Consider the following 23,340-nt stretch of genomic DNA (forward strand, 5'->3'; position numbering starts at 1 on the left):
GTATGTTCTGGGGAATAATTTTTTGAGCCTGTTTGGGTGGCTTCTTTTCTGAATTCTGAAGTCTAAAGAAGGTAAATCTAAAATCGAATCTATTTCTTTGATTTTTTTGCGGTTTTAGTTAAAATTGACGACTCAGTTTTCTGCTGGAAGGCGAACGAGATGGCTGCCGATGTGTGGACTAAACCAGACACTGTCTTCTCTGGAGCGAAGTTCGAACAAACTGGCTTCGTGTTCAATGTGGACACTGCATTTGATGACGTCACTCTCAAATATGAACACTCGGCAGACCCGAAGATGAAAGCGGTGATAAATAATATGAAGAGTCAACCCAGGTTAGTGCTTAAATAGATAAGTATTTCTATTAGAGACCAGCTATTCTTAATGGACCAGCCATTCTTGATGATGCATTTCGAGGGGTGAAAGTAAGAAAAAATAATTTAGACGAAATTTCACCAAGAAGTTGTGATGTTGACGCTTTTAATTCGCCCGGTACGCTATGGACAAGAAGCGACCGTTTGCTCCCGCTGACCTTACGTTTGGCATGATTGTTTTTTTGCGTGATACAGGGTTTGCCGTTATTTAATCTTGCGAAGCTAGTGTATTTTGAGGAACTTTTTTTTCCAACCAAAGTCGCAAATATTGGTGCCACTTTTGGGGCACCTTTACAGCTTTTTGGTGGCATGTGCTTTGACATTCGAATAGCAATAAGTTAATTCAGTTGATGCATTTTTAATTCATCAAGTGAACAGAAAATAGCTATTTGTTTCAAACAACAACAATGATGAAATTTTTTGTTTGAAATGCTTAGTTCATACATAATGTGGCTTTATGCTTTGCGATTTGTTACATGCAAAGTTAGTGTGGATAACCCTTCAGTTTGTTATATTCCAAATTATTACTTATTAATTGAGTCTGTTTGTATTTGTTGTCATTTTTGTTGAATAGCAAAATTGGGTCTATTTGTATTTGGTGCCACTTTTGTTGAATCTCATTTTATTAGCATGTGTAGCTGCTTTATTCATGACTGGTGTTTGTCGGTTGTTAATTTTGCGTGGCTGAGTGGATAGTGCGTGAGACTCAAAATCTCTTAGTTGCAGTAGGTCGTAGATTCAAATCCTACACGTAGCCGAGTTTTTGCTAATTCGAGGCTTATTTCTACTTTTCTTATTTCTTTTGATAGAGCTGCTTTTTGGTCGTATTCTCGCAAGTGTTTGCGAAGCAAAGCTTCGCCTGTTTGTCTAAAATGTTACGATTAGCTTTAATCTCAACTAAAATACATTTAAATAATTCGTCTATTTTGATAGCTTATTAAGAGTCGATGAACGTAGTTCAGTCTCTTAGACAGGTCGTGATGATTTGTTGTGGATCAGTTGAGCACTCTTTGTCCATTCTCGCGTGGGGGATAGCGTAATAGGCACTGGAGATATCTTTATAACCACTTGAAAATAATTTTAAATGATATGAAATCATGAGCCAAATTCTCCAACGAAAGTGCAACCCCAAATTTTACTAACACTCAAAAATTACTTTCAGAATGAATAAATCACTACAACTAGTGTACATAAAGACGACTTTTTTGTCGCGGTTGGAAAACATGCCATTGCGCACATCATTATAGTGCTGCGGAGAACATTTTTGGTTGTCAGCTGCAAGGCTAGAGCACCAACCTTAATAACTTGCTTTTCTCGAGGCAATGATCGCCCCAAATGAAATTTCGAAAATTCAACGTTGCGTTTGATAATGTCTTTTGTAGCATTTCATCGTTTTTCACGGGTAGATAGCTCAAGTCATTATTACTGGCGCGAGATCGCTCAATTGATCCTTTTTCTACAGGAGGAGGAGAAGTATAAAATTTGTTCACGCTCAAATTTGTTTTTTCGCGGTTTGACTTTCGTTTCTTTTGTTAAAAGAAAATTAAACGATCGAAACTTTTCACGCTCAAAATCGTTTTCTTGTTTTGAAAGTGGATTTTAATGTTTGCACCATCGAAGGGTAGTGTAATACTACGATGCAACTTGTATTCCAACCCAAGTTGCATTTATTGGTGCTACTTTGGTTATATTTTCACAAAAGTAGTTGAAAAACTAATGCAAAGACCCTGTATGACCAATGCAATTACCCTTGTGATAGAAAGACCAGGTTTGCCGCAAATTCTGCTAGTCTCTTTTTACCTTGCCCGATTACCTTCAAAAATTTCAATGGGGGGATTTTTGACACCTTTTTGGTTTTTTCTTTCAAAAATTACCCTGTAAAATCCATTGAGAGTCCAGTCAAAAGAACATGTCATAGGGATCTCCACTCAATAAGCTGCTTTGCCTTTTTTTTGTATACAAAGCGTTATGGCCTCAGAAAATGTCCAAAATGTAAAGTTTTGACCGTTTCTCGAAAAATATTTTATCAAATTTTAGAGACCAAGAGTGCAATCATAAGAACCGATGTTTAGAATCCTCCCTGCTGAAATGTCTACACCTCAATTTATGTAGGAAAATGTTATAGTCACATAAGTTGTCCTTATTTGAAGATTTGACAGTTTTTGGAAATTTGATTTTCTCCAAAAATTACCCCGCCCTATTTGGCATTAAGGTTGATTTTCTCCAAAAATTACCCCGCACTGTTTGGCATTAAGGGATCTATCGAAAGAAAAGGTAGCAGCAGTTTTGTCTGCTTGAGCAGCTACGCACTAATTTTTGCAGAAAGAAAAATTAGTTTTAATTTTTGACCGTTTTTCGGAAACTTTTGATACTCTCAAACTATCTGCCAAATCTGAGAGCTTCATTCGAAAGGTTCAATCGAATGAATGGGCGCTGGGAATATTATCGGCATAGCAGCTCTGCCCTTATATGTGTCGAAAAGGTAATGTGAGACATGAAAGTCCATTTTTATCAAATTTTAATTTGTTTTTGGAAACTTTATGGTTTACTCGAACTATAGTGCCAAATCTGAGATTAAGTAAAAATTTCTCAAAAACGACCGTGCTAATTTTGAAGTTAGGGAATCAGACGAATTGCGATGTTCTAATGATTTCCCCTGTCAAAGTGATTATTTTAAAATTTGGACAATTAAACAACTATGGACTTGATACATTTCAAATTTATGACATTTGACTCATTTTGAAAAATTACGCATGTACATTATAATTTATGTACATTATCAAATTTTTGCATGTACATTATTTCTACATAACAATTTTTGCATGTACATTTGGTGGTTGCTTAATAGACTTGTCAATTTAATCGTTACTGTTGCTGCTTTATTGGTAACCAGTGTTATTAAACTTTCGAGCAATCATGGCGCAGATGCGAGAAGAAGAAACTTCTAATCTCCAGGTCGATGTCTGATTCCGGCAAATAGTATTTTTTTTCTATGCTTATGTTTACCTATTCTTTTTCTTTATTTCACTATGTTTATGCATTAGAGAGATTTTTAGACGTTTTCTTGCTTGCGGTTTTGAAGTGCAGTTTCGCCTGTGTCAGATTTCCCAGCGGAATGGAAAATTTTTTTATTGATCTAGTTTTCTCGAATAGGGATAATGTTATCAAAAAACTGACAACCATAAATTGTTATTTGTTTCGAAGGTTGATTTTTTTGGTATTCGAAAGTTGAATTTTTTGCACTAATCAAGTCTTTTTTTTTCTGTTTCTTTGCGTTCCTTTACTTTTTCCAAATATCTGTGGGCTATGTTTTTCGTGAAAAATAGTTTTTGTCTAATATAACTACCCCCAGACCTCGCAACGGCCAATCTAATTTCATGGGGTCGCCTAATTTCGGAGCTGGGGATATTAAAAAATATAAACGATGAGTTTTTATGATTCAGGACTTGTCTACCGAAGAGTGGGAGCTACAAAATAACGACCCAGTCTTGTTTCAAATTCGGTCAAGAGGTTAATAGTTTCAATATTACCAAAAAATTGATTGATTCATTAAGTAAGACCGCTACTTCTTTACTGGCTCAATTCTTTTCAGAGCTACACGCTTGCAACTGACCGATCGAAAGCAATGAATCTCAAGCTGGAACCGGAACTGTTTCTCGTGGATGCCACAATCGAAAGTCCAACTGACGATTTTGAGGTAAAGTCCTGAATTCTTACAATATTTTAAACATGTTTCCGAAAACAAATAACCTTAAGCTTATCAATTGTCCTGCTTAATTTCAGAGAGGGGTTTGTAAAATGATCTCATGCTTCTGGTTGCAAACCAAAGTTCTATACCAGTTGTTGGATTGATAATCTAGACTGTAATTGCTCATTTGATAAGTTCACCATATCTTGTGGAAAAGGGTTGTTTAATCCATTCACCCATGCGGGTAAAGACCAAAATACTGATTTTCTTCTGAGTCAGAACTACTGGCTTTTTAAGGGCACAAAGAAAACAATTTTCGCCTCAAGAAAATAGATTCCAAACGAAAAGCACAAGTTATCTCTATTTTCCATTTTAGAATAGGCCCATTTATGCATACTTTTACGCAATTGTGATTACGTAAAATAGATGATGTAATTACTGGGTAATTTAGGTGTCAGTGGCCATCAATGACGTGAAGCAAGATGAAGTGATAGTGGAGGAGTTGGAACTGGGCAAAAAGTGGAAGTTGTCCGTTTATGCCAAGCAAGTGAAAACATAAGTAGCTTCCGTCTTGTTTTAAGAGTCGATGAACGTAGTTTAGACTTTCATATAGGTCGCCATGATTTTTTAAGGAAAAGTCATAAAATTTGTTCACGCTCAATTTTGATTTTTCGCGGTTTGACTTGTGATTTCTTTTTAAGTTCAGTTCATTTCTGTTGTTAAAAGGAAGGCAAATTGCACTATCGAACAGCAAAAGTGTAAAGGTCACGAAAAAACATGACCGACTTCTAATTTTGAAAATGGAATTTAATTATCAGATTACCCAGCGAAATAAAAGTTTTGCCATTTGATCCAGTTTTCTCAAATTGGGTTAATTTTATCAAAAAAGGGCCAATCATAAATTGTTTTTAAATTGAAAGAGCTTTAAGGCCATCTGTTTCGAATGTTGAGTTTTTTTCAATAATGAAGCCAGTATTTTTGTTTACTTCTTGCTTACGATTATTTATGAATAATAGTAAGCAAGAAGTATTATGAATAATTGTAAGCTTTTTTGAATTAATATTAAGCATAGTTTTGAGTGAATTCAGTTTGACTTTCAGAAAAGGAGACCATTTGTCATACTCCGCAGAATCAGGCACACTTCTGTTCACTCCTAAATCATTCTTGTACACTGTGGACGGCCACAAGTGTCCCGGAAATATCGTCAAGTTTTCAGGTAAGTGAGTGGAAACTGCAATTTTAAATTGAAATCAGTGCCAAATACTAGAAGCTGAAGAATATCACAGTTCACAAAAAAGACAGTTTTGTCAATTTTTTGCTATTTACCTTTCTCTTTAATTGCCAAAGCAAACAATCTCGATTATTGGTAAACCCTGATTCTTGCACGTTATACAGTTTTTGTCGAATGTAAGCGCAGTGGAGCCAGCTGTCGCTATTTGATAATGCCTTATTTTGAACTAATTTTCAACCTGAATTTGCAAGTTGTCGTTTTCTTTTAAGTGCTGTCATTTGTAGATTTGTCTCGGTACATTATTTTTTTTCGTGGGCAGCATCCTTATTGTCAACGTCCAGAAACTCTAAAACTGGCACGCTCATTTGTTTCGAATATAGCGAATGAATGTAGTGACGACACTTGTATACGCCGAGTCGACTTTTTTCAAGAAATGGTCTTTGTTCGCTTCAAATTTGGTCTTTGGCGGCTTGAGTTTTGACCCTTTTTCAAATTCAATACAAAGGCAATTTTGGCTCTCAAATTAAAAAAGCAAAAAGGCGCGAAAAAAAAGCGAACAGCTTCTAGTTTCGAAAGTGGAATATATTTTTTAAAATATCTTGATCCAGTTTTCTCAAATTGGACCAGTTTTATCAAGAAAGTTTCCGTCATAAATTGGTTTTGAAATTAAGAGTTTAAGGCGATATATATTTTGATGATTTCAGATTTTAAACCTACCTGATGTCTCATAATTTTTTTCAGCTGGACAAAACCGAATGTTTGATCCTTTTTTGGCCTAGCTTTTACTCCTAATGTTTACACTTGCGAAGCAAAGTGTATTAGTACAAACTTTCTTTTTTTCCAACCTAAGTGACAAATGAAAATGCTACTTTTGGTGGCACTTTTTAATCGGTAGGCTGCGGTAGCAGTATAATATCATATGTGCTTTGAAATTTGATTAGTAAAAAGTTAACACAGCTGATGCATTTGAAATTCATCTAATGAACCGAAAAAATTTACTTGTTTCAAACTGCATTACAGTGATAAAAAGCTCGATTTCAGAAATTTTACAACTCAAATGTATCTCGCAATTTTTTGAAATGTATAATTTATACATACTTTGGCTTTATGCTTTCCAATTTATTACATGCAAAAATGTGTCTTTTGTTCTTTTTGCTATTTTTGCTGCATCGGTTTGGCAATTTTTTAGCACATTGTAGCTGCTTTTTCGGTGGCTGGTTTTTGGGTATTTTTAGCAGCCGTGGCTGATTGGCTAGTTTGTGAGACTCAATTTGCTAGATCGAGATCGTAGATTCGAATCCGACACTTAGCCGAGTTTTTGCTAATTCGATGCTTATTTCTTTTTTTATTTCTCTTGATAGATCTGCTTTTGGTCGTGTTCTCGCAGTGTTTGTGAAGCGCAGCTTCGCCTCTGTGTTCATCAATAGACTCCATCTCGAACCGGAATTATTGTTTTTACGTTAGCGTCAGTTTAGTGTATTATTAGGATTCTTCTTTTTTTTCTTAAGACGCAAATCATAGTGCCACTTTTCGGGCACATTTACAGCTTTTTGATAGCATGTGCTTTGACATTCGAGTAGTAATAAGTTAACACAGTTGATGCATTTTTAATTCATCAAGTAAACCGAAAAAAGCTATTTGTTTCAAACAACATAACAATTATAAAAAATCGATATCAGAAATTTCCTAGCTCAACATAATCGCAATTCTTTGAAATGCATAATTTATACATAATGTGATTTTATGTTTGCGATTTGCTACATGCAAGTTAGTGTGGATACCTTCAGTTTATTATATTCCAAATTATTACCTGCAAAATTGTGTCTCTTTGTGCATTTTATTAGCATTTGTAGCTGTTTTACTCGTGACTACATTTTGTCGGCGGTTAAGCGTGCGTGAGACTCAAAATCTAGTGATTGCAGTAGGTCGAGTTCTAGACCTAGCTGAATTTTTGCTAATTCGAGGCTTGTTTCTATTTTTTCTTTGTGCACTTTCCGGTGGAATCCCTCATACGCGAAGGACCGAATGCGCGAAAATAAAAATCAGCCAATCAGGTTTCAGTAATGTAAAGTTTGGAAAGAAAGTTAACATTTTTAGGGAATGAGTATTGATATTGGCCGAATGTAAAAACGGCAGAAATATGCAAAATTTCCAAATTGTCATTGACGCCGACGAATTGGAACAAATTTTATATTTCAAGAGTTTCGTTATGAAAGAAGCAAAATATTGCTTCATTTAATTGAATGGCAATTGCTTCTTTTTAAAATTTGTCTTTCGGCTGATTTTATTTTCGGTCATTGGCTCACGAGTTTTTTCGCGCATTCGGTCCTTCGCGCATGAGAATAGCCCCCCCCCCCACACTTCCCTAGAGCTGCTTTTTGCCGTGTTCTCGCTAGTGTTTGCGAAGCGTCGCTTCGCCTCTGTAAAATTGTATATAATGGCGATGATCTTGGTTGATAGGTCGCCCAGGTGATTTCTTGGAAGCTACTCTTTCCTCGAAGACTGATGACGTCACAGTAGAAGTGCTGGACTCAGATGGAATTGTGTTCATGAGCCAAGTGAGCAGCGAAAAACACATCAGGTAAATATAAGATGCATTTATTATTCGTTCTGAATCATTTTTGTCTTATTCAAAAAAACAACTCCGGCGCAGTTGACAGTTCTTTGTGCTTAATTGTTTCGAGAGATTTTTTTATAAGGGAAACGAGAGTTGGGGGAAATGTCCTCTTCTAATGACGCGTTTGATTCACAAGCCTAACCAAGATATGAAAGTACCCGATTGTGTTAGACCGTTACTTTCAGAAAAGAAACAATTAGATAATTTCAATGTGTTTGTAGCATTGGGCCGCTGGAAGACAAATCGCTCTACAAGTTGAGGCTGAGCAAGCAGGGCTACGTGTTCACTCTCGCCACTTCCGCCAGCAAAGACAAAGGGGGGATCGCCACTTTCACTGTGAACAAACTCGCATCCATCTCCATATCAGTCTGTATAATCCTTCATGGAAGCCAGTTCTTAGCTAAGACGAATAATTATGACGAATCACTTAAATCTCGGAAAAACAAAAATTTGTTGGCGATAGATTTTCATTTTTTGCGGTTTGAGTTTGAATTTTTTAAAGTTCACTTCAATTCATTCGTTGAAAGGAACAGGGGCGGATTTAGGGGGGGGGGGGGGGGGCGGACGCCCCCCTCCCCTCAGGGATTCGACCCCCTGCCGACCCAAAGGGTCCCCCTTTGAGACTTTTTCAGAAATCCATTTTGGCCGACCGACCCTAAAATTTTTCTAAAGGCGCCTTCAGCGCCAATATATACTAACTTTGAGGGGGAGCGCGCGCCAAAAAAAACGCGATTTTTTTGTTAAAATTTTTCAAAAAGTGCCGAAAAACGTTTTTTTTTTACTGTTTTTACAAAAATTTGCCTGCGGCGTAGAAAATTTAGCCAAAATAGGGGCAAAACAGTGCTTTGGGAGAGCTCGAAAATCAATTTGGTCGGCCTAAAAAAAAAGGTCGTCAAAATTTTTTAAAAATCCGCCCCCCCCCCCCCTCGAGAAAATCCTAGATCCGCCCCTGGAAAGGAAAGCAACTTCCACTATCGAACAGCAAACGTGTAAAAGTCACCAATTGTATATTGGCGCCCGAGGCGCCTGCAGAAAAATTTAAGGGTTGGTCAGCCGAAAATGGATTTTGGTTGGGGAGGGGGTTGTGGTTGCCTGACGGTCGAACAAAACGCAGGGATCTTAGTGAGCTTCGAAACCCCGACCTTCCGGTTGGAAGACAGATGCATTAGCCACTTGACTATTACTTCATTAAAAGTGTGCATGTTAAATAGGTGAAAGATGAGGCGAATGTTCCTCTGGTGGGTGCTCTGATGTCTGTGAGTGATGGAGAGAGACAGTATAGATCGAACAACCTCACCAACTCGGATGGTCAGTTGCTCCTGTTGAATTTGGGACCGGGAGAGTACTTCATCAAACCACTCAAGAAGGAGTTCACGTTCAGTCCAGCAAACAAGGTACTGCCGAGTCTAAAACCGATCTAGTTCTTTTGAACTTTGTTTTGTTTTGTTTTTGTACTCGATCGCAGTAAAATGTGAAGTTTTTTTTCGATTGTTTCCCATAAAAAGTTTAGCTTAGCTGTGAGCATCCAAATTGGGTACTTTTTAAAATTTTGAACGAAGTAGTTTGGGGTTGACGAGAGTTACTTGGAAAAGTTATTTGGAGAAAATGGATGAGTAACTTAATAGTTTAGAAAAAAAGTCGCAGCGAAGCTAATGATTGGATGGTCAGATTTTTGAATGCGCACTTCTAACTGCCTAATGTAACTTTCGGTCACGAGGGATTCTCTCGTATCGGTATCTTCGTTGGTTGTTCAGCTGTTGAAAGTGGGCGAAGGGGAGAACAGTGTGGTGGAGTTCACAGCTGTTCGGACTGCCTTCACCTGCTTCGGAGTGGTGAAGACGCCGAGTATGGACACAAAGGCAGGGGTCACAGTCCTCGCCAGTGGAGTGAAGGGAACCAAGTGTGAACACGCCAAGGAGGAGGGAGTCTCACAGGCAGATGGAACATTCACTATACTAGGACTGCAGGTAAAAGCATCCGTTCTTTCAGGTTATGTTGCACGAAACTGAAAAAAAGTAGGCCTGATGTTACGCTTATTGTCTTGTAATATCTGAGTTACGTAGAGATGCTAAAAAGAATTGATAAAAATCAGTAAAAAGAGCAAAACGCCTATCCCATAAACATTTTGCGTGCTTGCGTGCAGAAGTTTTTTTTCTGAGAAAATAACTCTGAAGTTCATTTTCGCGCGCTAACTACTAAAACTTGAAGAAACCCGCGTTATTGAATGTTCGTTTGTGGTAAGTAATCTCATCATATTGGTGGGTGAAATTTCAAAGGTGGCCAGTTTTTCAAAGGTGCCCTTTTTTTCAACTCAAATTTATGTTCAAGAGGATATGATAGGCTAAATCAGATTGTATCGTCTTAAAAGAACCTAACACGTTTTTGTTTTCCAGGCCAACTGTGAGTACGATATCAGTGTACGACTGGACAGACAGCTGTTGCACTACGCTGTGCCCCTTTCCAAGACCATAGCGGTGGAAAAGAGAGACGTTACTGGGGTGAACTTCGTAGTGTTCCCGAAACCCAACAACGAACTGGATCTGAATGGATACGTTGAGACCACAGAAGAAAAGTTCCTACAATCACTCAGTGTTAGTTTTTGGGTTTAAGTATCCATGAATGAAGTTTCTTTGAAACTTAAAAATTGAAAAATTTTCAAAAAAAAATCTGTCGTTTTTTCTATCTTTTTGAATTTATTGGTTGTTCTTCAATTTTCGTTTGGCTACGTTTTGTACTATTAAGTAGTCCGAGTGAATCATAAAGGATAAATCCCAAAAAGGCATAAGATATAGCTTTACAGCATCTATTTTCTCACTTGATGATTACACGGACAAATATCCACCATTATGTTTTGATTTCCTAGAGGATTGATTGTCTGCTGTTCTGTCTTTACAGGTAAGTGTGTACCCTGAGGATGGGGGCAGCACAGGTAGTGTGGGTGGAGTGGGGGTCCCGATAGAGACCCACAGTCTGGACCAGGTGCCCTTCTTCTACTTCACATCCCTCTCTCAGGACGAAAAGTGGTACACTCTCAGGCTGGAATCCACACTCTCCAAGTGAGTCAAGTCATTTTGAGCAAAAAAATGTTAATTCAATTGAGATTGAAAGTTGTAAAATAAAACAACAAAAATCACTTAAATTATAGCATAAAGCCGAAGCAAATGATGAAAAACGGTAGAGAACCATTGGTATACATTGCAATCAGGTACTAGACTGTTTTTCCCGTAAATAACTTCGTTGAGAATGGTCAAAATTAAAAATGGTAAATTTACGTTCAGCTCATACTGAATTCAAACTTCTTTGTATCTCCGGAACACTTGGTCTGGAGCTATCGAATACGCCTGGGACGGCAAAGGTCCTGGGTTCGAATGTGGCAGGATTTGTTTTTTTTTTCATACGGAAAATATTCCGTTTCAAAATGTGTCGGCTTATTATTTATCTGCTGATATCTTGTAGGCTTAGTTGCCATATATTAAAATTGTTTTTGTTTTGCTGTACGCAATTAACATTAAATTTGCTTTTAATGATTTGATTTTTACTTCTTCTGTTCCTAGTTTTTTTATCTTGATATCTTACGTTTTCTTGTTTTGTTTTTCACTTAAAAGCTTTATTCTGCCCAATCGGTTTTCGCTTATATTTTCTCGGCTTACTGACCTAATTTTGATTCGTTTCAAGGGAAATTTAATTTTTTGCTCACATGGATCGCACAAATTGCTAATATTTTAATAGAAATAATAGTTCAAGTTCTCATGACATTTTTTTTCTTTTCGTTTTTTCGGCTTGATAAGTTTCGGCTTATATTATATCGGCTTATTGGCGTTGTTTTGTTTCAACCGTAGTATATTTTGAAGGTGAGGGGGTTTTCTTAACTTTTTATAAGTCTTTAGTCTTGCTAACTTTTTTCGGCCTAAAGGGTTTCTGCTTAGGTATTTTTATTCGATGAAAGTAGTTCAGATTTTTATATAAGTCGCAATGATTTTTTTCGTGAATTTGTTCAGGCTGGGTTTGAAATTTGATTTCATTACAATGTCAGTTCATTCAATTTGTTAAAATGAAGGCAATTAACTATCGAACAGCAAAAGTGTAAAGGTCATTAACTACGCGATCTGCTGCTAACTTCGAAAATGGAATTTAATAATCAGATTTCCCAGCGAAATAAAACTTTTACCTATTGATCCAGTTTTTTTAAATTGGGTTATTTTTATCAACCAAATGTCAATCATAAATTGTTCTTGAAATTCCAAGAGCTTTAAGGCCATCTATTTTTTCTTGGAAGTCAGTATTTTTTTCTGTTTACTTTTATTGAAACTTTTATAACTGTTTGTTGGCTGTTTTGTAAGAATCAAACCCTTGGTTTTAGTGTAATTCCTCGAAGCTCCACATCTTCTGAGTCATTTTTGACAATTTTTTCTGATGTATTCAAAATGTTCTGGTCAGAAAATCATTAAGTGTTGCCGGTCATAATTTTTTCTGTTGCATTTTAGGTCCGAGTACAGCTACAACCTTAGTGCATACTCTTTCCAAGCTGTTGGTTCCTCCCTCCATGTCCGCCTCCGATTCAACCCCACTCCCAACATAGGGGCAGAAGATGACGTCACACAAGGGGGACTGTTACTGCCTCTATTAATTGTACTCGCCGGCATATGCACCTACAACTACCACAATGTAAGTATTTTGAAAAATATAGCATTGTGCTAGCTGAGGTTCGCCGCCTCTTTTTTGGATGCAGTGTGTAACGAGGTTAGCCGTTGGCTGTACAACTAGCACTGAATGTTCCGAGCACGCTAGCAAATTTTGAAAAAAAAATCGAAATTCCCCATCATTGCCTCTGAGAAGTTGAAGTTTTTGTTCCGACCATTGAGAATTGAGATGAAACTTGTATTCGGGTGTGTTTTATTTTTTTCTTTTTTGAAACTTTTTTTTGTTTTCCACGCAAAATCAGTTAACTACAAATAATCATCAGAATGGGTCGAGAGTTCAAGCCTTTCAGTCGTGATTCGAACGACATTAATTTTTTTTTTGAGATTTAGTCTAATTTCGAGCAACTAACGCGATCGAGTAACGCTCGTCGTATGAAAATTTACTGTTTTTTCAGACCTTTAGAATAAAAAACTTCATATTACAATAAAGAAAGCCAGTTTTTGATGTTTCATTTAGCGCGAAAGGTTTTTTCTTTCTTTTTTCTTTTATTCATTTTTTGTTTTCGATCATAATTCTTGTCGATCCTGCCTAATTGGCAAATTTTCTACGCGATCGTATAAGTCTCGAATCACACCACCCACTTAAACGACAGTAATTTGAAGAAATTAAAAAAAAAACTTTTTTCTAATTTTGTTTGATTTTTTTTTGTGAATATGGTCGGAACATTCTGTGCTACTTGCACAGCAACTGGCTATCCTTGTTGTCAGTTGGTCATATATGAGATGATACATCGTTTGAGGTCAATCTTTGCTCGGGGTACTTAACCCTCAAACTGAAATATAGTTAAATTAAATAGACTTACAATAGAAAAACAACTAACAGAAGCCCACGAAACATGTCCCAAAAATTTTAGGCTTGTTTTTCTAACTTAATATAGTGGGTTAAAACCGCATCATAATGAATCAGTAATCAAACTTCCATGTCTCGCGAGTTTGAAAAATTAGTAAATAACGTTTTTTGGTGATATAATACAATATGTGGTAGGTTCAATTTGAACAGCTGGGTCGCTTTTTGTTATACTTCGCACATTATTTAATTTGTTTCAAAAGCCAAATTTTTTTTAGCAAAAAGAAGTGTAAATTTTGAATTTTTGAATAGCATTTCATCTGGCAGAGTATTGTAGTTACTAAAATTATCTTAGTAGTAGTATAATTATTTGAAAATGAAATGACTATATTATGCATTATAGTTCTCAAATTTAATACATGGACTGTCAGGGGCGGATCTAGGATTTTCTCGAAGGGGGGGGGGGGGCGGATTTTCAAAAAAAATTCGGAAATTTTGACGACCTTTTTTTTTAGGTCGACCAAATTGATTTTTCGAGCTCTCGCAAAGCACTGTTTTCACCCTATTTTGGCTAAATTTTTGACAAAACAGTCAAAAAAGCCGTTTTTGGGCACTTTTTGAAAAATTTTGACAAAAAAATCGCGTTTTTTTGGCGCGCGCTCCCCCTCAAAGTTAGTATATATTGGCGCCAAAGGCGCCTTTAGAAAAATTTTAGGGTCGGTCGGCCAAAAATGGATTTCTGAAAAAGTATCAAAGGGGGGACCCTTTGGGTCGGTCGGCCAAAAATGGATTTCTGAAAAAGTATCAAAAGGGGGACCCTTTGGGTCGGCTTTGGGTCCCCTCTAAATCCGCCCCTGTGGACTGTACTCAAAATTACTACCACCTATTGTAACACATCACCAGTTTTTTTTATCTGAATAGCAAGTTCTGTTGTTTCAGGTGAAAGGGCCAATGCTAAATGCTTTCACTTCAGTGACAAAAAGCTTATCAAACACCGCGAAGAGTGTATCCGGAGGCGACCAGAACCGAGGCGGCGGAGGAGGTGGTGGTCAGAAGAAAAAGAAGAGCGTGAAAACCAACTAAATTTACGGAAGGTTCATTCAAATCCAAAATCAGATAAGCTCGCGTAAAATTCAGACAGCTTTTCCAACGTTGAAGAAAAAGAACTTTGAAATAACTCCAGAACAGAAATTACCAGGGACGAAAGATTAAATTGTTCTTGATTTCATCAAATTTTTGGAATTGAGCCGACAGCTGAATGAGTAAATAGAAACTTATATCGCCTAAGATGCTTGTTTTTCCAATCACAGTTGAATCATCTATTTATAGACGCCTATATTGTATTGTACTATCTATAATTATATATTTCCTTTACTTTTGATCTTTATTTCACTTTTTGCAAATTTGACTTTAACAAGTAAAAATATTGAACTGATTTGTTTTTCAAAGTATTGTTCCCAATGAGACACTAAGGATGAAAAAAGATGGAATTCTAACTATTGTATTTTATTTGTCAATTCTAGTGGTGAAAATTCAGCATCGAGTGCCGTCAACGAAGAAAGAGGGAAAAATCGATAGAAGCGAAGTGCAATTCTGGGTGAATCAAATTATAACTTTGATTATCTCTGTTTTTTTTTTCAGATTGTTTGCTAGGAGTTTGTTAAGAAGGAACCCATTGCTATGTCAGGCAATCGCTTGTTCAAATTGCGATGGAAGAAGAAAGACTTCAACAGAAAAGGACCCTTCCCATATTCCTTTTTTCACAAAGAGGACAAATTGGAATCATTTCGAGGACCTGACGGATATCCTCTCCTAGTCCCGTCTCTCAGAAACACAACTGAGTATGCCAAAAGGTATAGAGATCAAGTCAAAATAGCGGAAATTGAGAAAATTGAAAATGTCCATTTGAAAATGCTTGAGTTCAGAAAAAGTGCCAAAAAACGCTATGAAATCAAATCTTCTAATCAGTCTTACAATGCTTTACCTTATTGGCTGTTCGCAACGAGGACAAAATTGATGAGAGGTCTGCCCTTAGAAATGCAGAGATCAGCTTGTTCGATTAGTGATGAAGTTGTTGATTCACTCAATGATTCGATTCTGGTTGCAATTCGTGAATATCTTCTTCGGAATAGCGTGTTCAGAGAAAAGTTTGACGACCGAACAAACAAACATTTCGCATCTTTTCTGAAGTCAATTGCGTTTTCTATTTCTAATCATCCGGAAATTTCGAGTGAGCTTGGCTCGGATGAAACGTTTTTCAACCAAAACGTAGAAACTATTGGCTTCTTTGGTAAAGATGAAAATATGTATCAAGTTACGGACGAGGCAGCTATTGCCCAACTGAGATCCAAACACCCTCTGGTTCCTTTGGAATCTCTAGACTCCGAAATATGCCAGTACTCACCTGATCAAATTCCTGAATTGCCTCACAATATGCAATATTACGAAGAGTTAGTTTGGGAAAATCCAAAGGTCAAAATGCCCAGAAGAGGTCAACAATGGATCAAGAAAAGAGTCCCGGTCAAAACTGAGGTTCAAGATGCAGTTATTTTCTCAGGGGTGAAACCAGGGTCATTGTACCAGTATTTTCACACGCAGTTTCTGCTAAATAGCCGACCTTCAGAGTTTTGGAGAGAAGACTCGGATTTTTATGCACAAGAAGTGACGGATTGTAAAACTCTGCTTAACATGCATTCGACCTTGAGTTCGACGGCTTGGTACTTGAAGTTCACACCTTTTCAAGATTTAACCATGCCGCTAAGTTTGAATGCGATGACGTATGACGGAACCCAGAATGTCTCTTTTTATAACTACCAACTGAATACTGTGGCGAGTGGAAAAATGATGTTGGATGAATTTCTGCCAGAAGCATCAAATCCAAGAGCGAACGTGCTTTGGTCAACTGAAATGACGCCTTTGTTTTCTTATGACGAAACTACAGGTTCTGTTGATATAAACAATGAAGCTGTGAAATGTATGTTTGCTCTTTTGAAAAGGAAGACTGCGGCTCAGAAATTTGAAGTTCCAGAATCGTCTTGGGATGAGGGCATTCCAGAAGGGATCCCGTTGGTCAGAGTTGATAGAGACGTAGATCCAGGCAAGATCTGGATCAAACCGAAAAAGAGCAAAAACTGGCCAAAAGGGTGGTACCATCCGAAGTATAAGTGGAACCCGCAGTATGTGGAAAGAATGGAAAGGGAAAAGGAACAAGGTCCCTTTTATGAGTCAGAAGAAGATCACTCCGAGTTTATTAAAGAGTTTAACAGCAAGCAAAAATTGATTAAATGAACTGAAATATGCAAATAAATTTAACCGTCTTTAAACTGATTTTCTGGTAGTTGGTTTCATGTCATCAGATTTGACTAAGGCCCTGAAGTTTGACAAGAGCCTAATAGTTGAATTTTTGAGAATCATTGATGAAGTTGCTCTAGCGATTACATACCCTTTTATACAAATGAAAGGATAATTAGTTGAGACTTCCCGCATCCGCGTTTGCTACTGAAATTTCAGCTGAAAAATGTTGCTTTGAAAACATTCTCTAACCTTCAACGTTTTAAAAGATTACGCCGGAAAACCGAGGCAGAATTTTTATTGCCGTGTTTTGAATAATAGAAATTACAGGCGTTTTTCTGCGTCGCAAATAATGAAAGTGTTTGTAAAATCGAGTATATTAAGTATTTTCAATATTAATTCCTTGACGCATGTTTTAAAACCAAAATAGAAGCTGTTTTTTTTTCCGGTTTAGAATGGAGCGAGAGCCCATGATGGGAATGAATATCGAGGTGCCTCCGGGAAAAGTAGAGGAAGAAGTTATCTGTTCTCAGAACTTCGAGACTCTTCTAGAATATTCCGAGCGACAGAGAGTGTTCAAAGCGAAAATAGATTCGGAGAGGAGGCTGAGCAAGTCGAGAGACAAACGACGCGTGAAAATATTGAAACGAATGCCGAAAAGTCGCACATTTGAATCATTAGATAGTACGTCGAGTGCCTCTGCCGCAATTGATGTGAGAAAAATGGTGGAAGCCAGAGCGGACGAAATTCAAATGTGCGAGATCTCGGTTAATTCGAAACCAGAGAAGACTGCGATAACCCAGCGACTTCCTGTTTACATGCGAAGACGAGCTATGAGTCATAACCCGAAAAGAGTTCCTGATTTTGCGCGGAAAAATTTGTCCTTGGAAAAGTTAGCCCAGTCGAAAAAGTTCAAATACAAAGATCACAAGAAGACGAAATTAAGCAGAGGAAATATTTTCATCAACCGACAAAGTCGTTTCAGATGGCTCGAAAGTCACTTATGGCATGCGAAAAGATTTCACATGGTTGAAAAGTGGGGCTATAAGCTTCCGAATTATTGCACGGATAAAATTCTGCGAGCTTTGCATAGAGATGTGAAAATAAAATGTGCTGTTAGTGATACTAGTTACTATGGCTGGGTCGAGCTCAAAGGTCCGCAAAATGAACTTTTAAAGAGTCTAAATAGAATTGTTAGTACAGATATTGGGCTAACATTTGCTGCTGCAGATTACTTGGCTGGCCTAAAAGAAGGAAATGTCATCGTTTTCATGCCTGATTTTTATCCATATGGCTGTATTGGACCTGTCAGTTTTATGTGGATGGCAGTTGAGAAGGGAATCGATCTAGGAAAGACAAAAGATGAAAAATTGTTGGTTTCAATCGAAAGAGTTTTGTGGATTAGTTTTCACCCGTCAATGAAATATTCGTTAATATCTGCTCTCAAGAAGCTAGTAAGGAAATCTCAAATCGAGTTCAAAAACTTAACTGGAGCCTTAAACTCAATTGAAATGATAGGTCACGATAGTCTAAAGTTTCTGAAAAAGTGTTTAAAATTTTCAAGTACAGACCTCAAATACCAAGAAAAGTTCATTATGAGCAAAACGAAAAACCAAACGATCAAAGTGAGCAAATCTTTTTGGTGGACTAAAATGTATGAATCCAAAGAAATGAAAAATCAAATCCAAAACCAGTCGGATGATTGGAATGGTTTGACTGAGAAAAATGTTTCACAGGGTCAAATTTTTGGGTTTTTAGCGCGCGACCCAAGAATAGCATTTAGAGCTGAAGAAAATCTAGAGGCACAACACTTTGAAAGCGAGAAAAATACAACCGAACCAGCATTTCCAATATCGCATAGTTTCATATGGGATAGTGACGTAAGAGATTACGTAATGACTCGCAAAATGAGCAACTCACAGGTGCAGAGTTATCTAAGCAATCACTTGCCATTGACCCCAGTCGACCTGTTTGACGAAGAGGCAAGAATTCCAATTCTAGTGGTCAGAAAAAGTCTTCCTGTTGCCAAATGTGAAGATTTTGGCTCGAATAGAACCAATACGGATTACAACACTATCTGGAAGCTCATAATTCCCAGAAACTGGCTCATGGCCTTTTGGCTGTTGCTGAAACGACTAAGAGTTCGAGTTTTCGGTTTGCGTGAACGGGAACGCTTTCTGAGACGAGCCGGTTTCGCTGGCTTTCCCACCGATTTTGTAGATGCCAGCGTTGGTATGTTTTGTTCTCGACAGCTGAGTAACGAGTTGAGATTGGATGTTCTACGAAGGCCCCATGGTAAACGATTCCACTTCGAGATTTACGGAATTGCGAATCCTTTTAATTGTGCATTTGAAGAGTTGTTTGATGAAGATGATTCGTTTGATAGAAAGCATCTCGAGAAGTTCCTCGAGATCTCGAAGACTTATCTGAAAAACGAAGAAATTTTGAACCCGGTATTAAATCCTGTTAAAGGCGAACCAAAGACAGGAAGCGACGAAATTGGGAGCCAGTCAAGAACAGGTCAAAAACGGAAGAGTCTGGATTCTAGAAATCAGAACGCTGGAGCAAAAAAGGCAAAATTGGACATTGAAGATGAGTACTATAAAAAGGTTAGTTTTTCTTGATTTTCTAGATTGACATACTTGATGAATAGTTTGCAGCAATAGTGGTCTTAGGATTTAATTCAATTTAGAAATTTAAAAAAAAAACTTAATCATCTGTATGTTAGCGGATATATTTTTTTTGTTTTTAGAAGTGAGAAATCATTTAAATGACATTAGACACGGCCGAAAGTTTTGTTTTTCAAGGCTTCTTTTCACTTTTACTGCCATTTTATTTTTTAGAGCCTTTTTGACATTTTGTTCCTTGTGTTTGCAATGTGCAGCTTCGCGTCCGTGTAGAAATCAGGAAACATTGCAAATTTTACTTGATTTGTTCCTACTTACCGAAAATTTATTCCAGCTCAAAAGAGCTTTGGTTTAATCAGCGCCATCATCGCCTGCTTTTGGTGGCATTAGCCCGCATGTTGAATGAAAAAAAAACCAAAAAATTGCATGTGGCTCTTAAGCAGGGCACAACAGCGGTTTGCCGCAATGAGCTGTGCAGCTGGTATAATGGTCCTTTCCATTGTGGATAAATGGTGTTAAAGATTCCAACGGCGGAAACGTGATTCCGCTAACTGAACTTCCGTCGTTTTGAAAAAAGGGATTTTATGCCATTCTGCCAGATTCCGGTGACAGGTGTTGACTCTCAATAGGAGAGAGAATTCGCAGTCATGACTGATAAGAGACGTGATACCAGCATTGAAAATCCAGTCTGAGTGCTTTAAAATAGTCCAGTCCGATCCATTTCCGCCTCTACTTCAGACTCATCGGGTCTAAACAAAGGACGCCCCTATTGCAGCAGATTCACATTTCTCGACATTATAAGTCTTTGCTAGGATTCTCTTTTCCGACCGAAACCTGGTTTCCACCGTAACATTTCTTAAACGCGTAACATTTCTCTGAGGGGAGCGGTGGTGAAGTGGTTACGTCGCCGCCTCTCAATCGAAATATCGGATGTTCGAAGCCCACCATGATCCGTGCTCGTTGCTTGAGGTTGAAGCAACATTACCCAGCCCAGAAAAATAACCAAAAAAGTTGCGGGCACAGCAGCGGTTCGCCGTGATGAGCTGTATTTTTCCGCCGTGTTCTTGTGTTGGTCCTTTCCCCGTGTTCTTGTGTTGGTCCTTTCCCCCGTGGATAAATGGTCTTAATCTTATAAAAAAAAAACATTTCTCAAACGCGAAGTTTCATCTTTTTTGCATATTCCAGAATTTTTAGTTGCGCTCATTCTTCCCACTTTTAACTGAAATTAAACTAACTTTTTTAATGTGGAAGTTTTCAATTTATATTCTAGGAAGAAATAGTTATTCGCTTTCAATCATTTCTAAGAGAGTTACAGCTGGTTATTTTGATTCAACGCAAAGCCTGTTAACAAAGTTTCAGTCGAATTAATACCTGCAAAGTTGACGTAAAATTTGGTTTTCAAAAAATGATTTAAAATGAAAAATTATATTCAGTATTATAATGTTGAAGTTTAAAAAGGATAATTTGTAAAAGACATTTCATAAGGATAGTTTATAAACCAATCGTTTCCATTATAATTAAGTAAAGATTATTTCTTAAAGGTATATCTATGTAATAAATCAAATGTATACTTCAGGTGTGTGTGAAAACCGACGACCAATCGGACCCAGTTGAAGTAAGAGAAAGTAGTCTGCCGCTGAACTGCAGCGACCTGAGCGAGTGTCAGTGTCTGCCCTTCCTCAAATCAGTCCAAATAGCCGAACAGAGTATGACCCTGCAGGAACTGATCAACTACACGCCTCCTTTTCTGAAGAGTGAATTCTATGTTCCATTTTATATACTCAGGGATCGAAGTCTACTAGTTGAGTTGCAGGAGTTTGTGATGCCGATTGATAAAAGTAATAAACGGTAAGATGATGTTGATGTTTTTGAAAGATAACCCGATCAAAGTTGTCCCGAAAAAGCTTCGGAATCATCAAAGTTATTTTTTAAAAGTTTTTTTTCGCGGATTTAGCAAGAGTTCTCTTTTAAAAATAAGGATATACGGTTACTGTGCAAGTAGCTCAGAATGTTCTGACCTTAGTCTTGACAAAAATTACACAAGATTGTTTTTTCTAAACTGTCGTTTTTTTGCGTGGTGTGATAAAAAGATCTGAACGAAAAACTATAACTAGAATAACACGAAAAACAAAAAAATTTTTTTTGCAGAAAACTTCCAATGAGCGCTGTAAAGTTAATAAAGCTACCTCTAGGTTGGAGAGAGGAGTTAACTTTTTTTGTTTAATCCTTTTTTGCGTTTATAGGATACGGAAGTCGGAAGCATCGAAATCAAAACTTGCCAAACTGATTTCAAGATTGCAACCTCACATGCAAGCTGGTCTAATCATGATCAGACTGAAAGTAGTGTCAGGACTAGTTGCACGACTGGGAACTCGTGTTTATGTTCCCATTAGAGAAGATAGCGCCGCCACTAAAGCCAGAAAAGATCCTCCTGAAGTGACTCACAAGCGAATCTCTAGAAAGGAAAGAAAATCGCTGAGAAAAGCACGAAATAGTGCTGAAGAAACCAATGGAACTTCATTGGCTTCAGATATCAAAGACGACCCGTTACAGTTATACAGAAAGATAATTAATAATAAAAATGCCGAAGAATTGGAAGAAAATGTGAAGAAAAAAAATGGTCGAACTCTTTTGGGCTTTGTTTTGAGCGGCGAGTATGATCTAACCGTGGGATCAGTTATAGCGACAGCTGTCTGTAGTTTGAAACGATTGGTTGAATTAATCAGCCAATCAGAAAACGGTGCCCTTGTTTTAGTGGCCAATGAAGAATCCGAGTTCTTCTATCCTGCTGAATTCAATTTGTGTTTAGCCACTGGCATCTAAAATAAAGCTTGAGTTGAAAAATATTTTGAAAGTTAAAGTATTTATCGAATGTTGTTATTCAATTTGTAGAATATAGACGTTTGTCTGGGTCTGAGTTTAAGGCAGTCTTAGGCTTAAGGCCTTTATAGATGATCGTTTTGACCCTACATCGTTTCGGGAATCAAATTATTGCACTTGCGAGAGCAAGTATCTTGTAATCGGGAACTAGTCTTTTTATTCAACTGTAACAATTTACAGGCTCCTTTTCCGATTTATGGTTAACGCTACAGGTAATGGTAACGAAGTTTCCCTTGCGTCCTAAGGATTCCCGGGCGGACCTTAAGAGTCGATGAACGTAGTTAAGACTCTTATATTGCTCTTGGTGATTTTTTATTAATGTTCGTTTGGAAAATTATGTTCACGCTCAGTATGAATTTTTCGCGTGATTTGTGGCTTCTTTTAATGTTCAGTTCGTTTCCTTTGTGAAAGGAAGGCAAACTCAGCTATCAAACAGCAAAATTGTAAAGGTCCCGAAAATCGTGATCGACTTTTTGTTTGGAAAGTGACATTTAATTTTCTGATTTCCCAGCGGAATAAAAAGTTCACTTACCTATCCAGTTTTCTCAAATATTATTATTTGTATCAAACAAATAATTTTTGAAATTCAGAGAGCTTTAGGCTATATATATTTTTTTTCATTGAAACTCGAGAGTTGAAGTTTTTTCGAAAAACATAAGATTCATTTTATGTTTCCTTGTGTTCATTGACTCTTTTCCAACTGTCTGACGGCTATGTTGTTTTTTCTGTTTCGGTACGTTTGCAATTGAAATTTTTAACGGAAAATTTTGAAATGTCGAACTTAGTTTAAAATGTCGAACTTATTTTGAAATGTCGAACTTAGATTGTTTGTTTTGTCGGCTTAGTTGCCACATCGCGAGCTGAAAGCACACATTTTCTTGAGCTGTGACCAATTCAATTTTAAGTTGCAAGTATTGTTAAGTTACTCCTCTCATTTGCAAGTTTACTTCGCTTTGCATAGTTTCCTTTTTTGTTTCGCTTAAAAGTTTCATTCGACCTAAATGGTTTGGCCTAATGTTTTATTAGTTTAGTCGACTTATTTTGTCGCGTTTGAATGGCAAAAAAAATGTTTATTGCTCTATAAATAATTAATTGGGGTAGTTTTCGAATTTAAAGTTTAAAGTTAAGCACTTAATTGCTCGATTTTT

General features: G+C 37.3%; 4 protein-coding genes across 6 annotated transcripts in view; all 4 read left to right on the top strand.

Annotated features, from left to right (window-relative positions):
- LOC134843607 (BOS complex subunit NOMO1-like) overlaps window positions 1–14,829 on the top strand; it is a 363,708-nt gene extending 348,879 nt beyond the window's left edge. For both annotated transcript variants that reach the window (XM_063859762.1, XM_063859763.1), the window contains exons 14-26: window positions 119–332; window positions 3,815–3,881; window positions 3,964–4,068; window positions 4,511–4,602; window positions 5,160–5,275; window positions 7,751–7,871; window positions 8,129–8,273; window positions 9,119–9,301; window positions 9,662–9,874; window positions 10,301–10,498; window positions 10,803–10,963; window positions 12,392–12,572; window positions 14,334–14,829. In XM_063859762.1, the coding sequence (XP_063715832.1) occupies window positions 119–332; window positions 3,815–3,881; window positions 3,964–4,068; window positions 4,511–4,602; window positions 5,160–5,275; window positions 7,751–7,871; window positions 8,129–8,273; window positions 9,119–9,301; window positions 9,662–9,874; window positions 10,301–10,498; window positions 10,803–10,963; window positions 12,392–12,572; window positions 14,334–14,477 (1,940 nt within the window). In that variant the 3' untranslated portion in view covers window positions 14,478–14,829. The remainder of the gene's footprint in view (window positions 1–118; window positions 333–3,814; window positions 3,882–3,963; window positions 4,069–4,510; window positions 4,603–5,159; window positions 5,276–7,750; window positions 7,872–8,128; window positions 8,274–9,118; window positions 9,302–9,661; window positions 9,875–10,300; window positions 10,499–10,802; window positions 10,964–12,391; window positions 12,573–14,333) is intronic.
- LOC134843610 (exocyst complex component 3-like) overlaps window positions 1–23,340 on the top strand; it is a 401,375-nt gene that overhangs the window by 348,881 nt on the left and 29,154 nt on the right. The window lies entirely within an intron of this gene.
- LOC134843921 (large ribosomal subunit protein mL65-like) lies at window positions 15,075–16,682 on the top strand. Its single transcript, XM_063860264.1, has one exon. The coding sequence runs from the start codon at window positions 15,075–15,077 to the stop codon at window positions 16,680–16,682; it is 1,608 nt and encodes a 535-aa protein (XP_063716334.1).
- Window positions 17,139–22,186, top strand: LOC134844480 (ribonucleases P/MRP protein subunit POP1-like). Its single transcript, XM_063861184.1, has 3 exons — window positions 17,139–19,294; window positions 20,889–21,160; window positions 21,556–22,186. Exons 1-3 carry the CDS (start codon window positions 17,141–17,143, stop codon window positions 22,133–22,135), a joined length of 3,006 nt encoding a protein of 1,001 aa, XP_063717254.1. The 5' UTR covers window positions 17,139–17,140; the 3' UTR covers window positions 22,136–22,186.

The sequence above is a fragment of the Symsagittifera roscoffensis genome, chromosome 4, assembly GCF_963678635.1.
Source record: "Symsagittifera roscoffensis chromosome 4, txSymRosc1.1, whole genome shotgun sequence".
NCBI lineage: Eukaryota > Metazoa > Xenacoelomorpha > Acoela > Convolutidae > Symsagittifera > Symsagittifera roscoffensis.

Bases quoted from the DNA above. Each gene is read 5' to 3' on its own strand.
- LOC134844480 (XM_063861184.1), top strand. From the start codon at position 17,141: ATGGAGCGAGAGCCCATGATGGGAATGAATATCGAGGTGCCTCCGGGA. The intron at 19,295-20,888 runs GTTAGTTTTTCT...TGTATACTTCAG, and splicing joins AAGATGAGTACTATAAAAAG to GTGTGTGTGAAAACCGACGA. The intron at 21,161-21,555 runs GTAAGATGATGT...TTGCGTTTATAG, and splicing joins ATTGATAAAAGTAATAAACG to GATACGGAAGTCGGAAGCAT.
- LOC134843921 (XM_063860264.1), top strand. From the start codon at position 15,075: ATGTCAGGCAATCGCTTGTTCAAATTGCGATGGAAGAAGAAAGACTTC.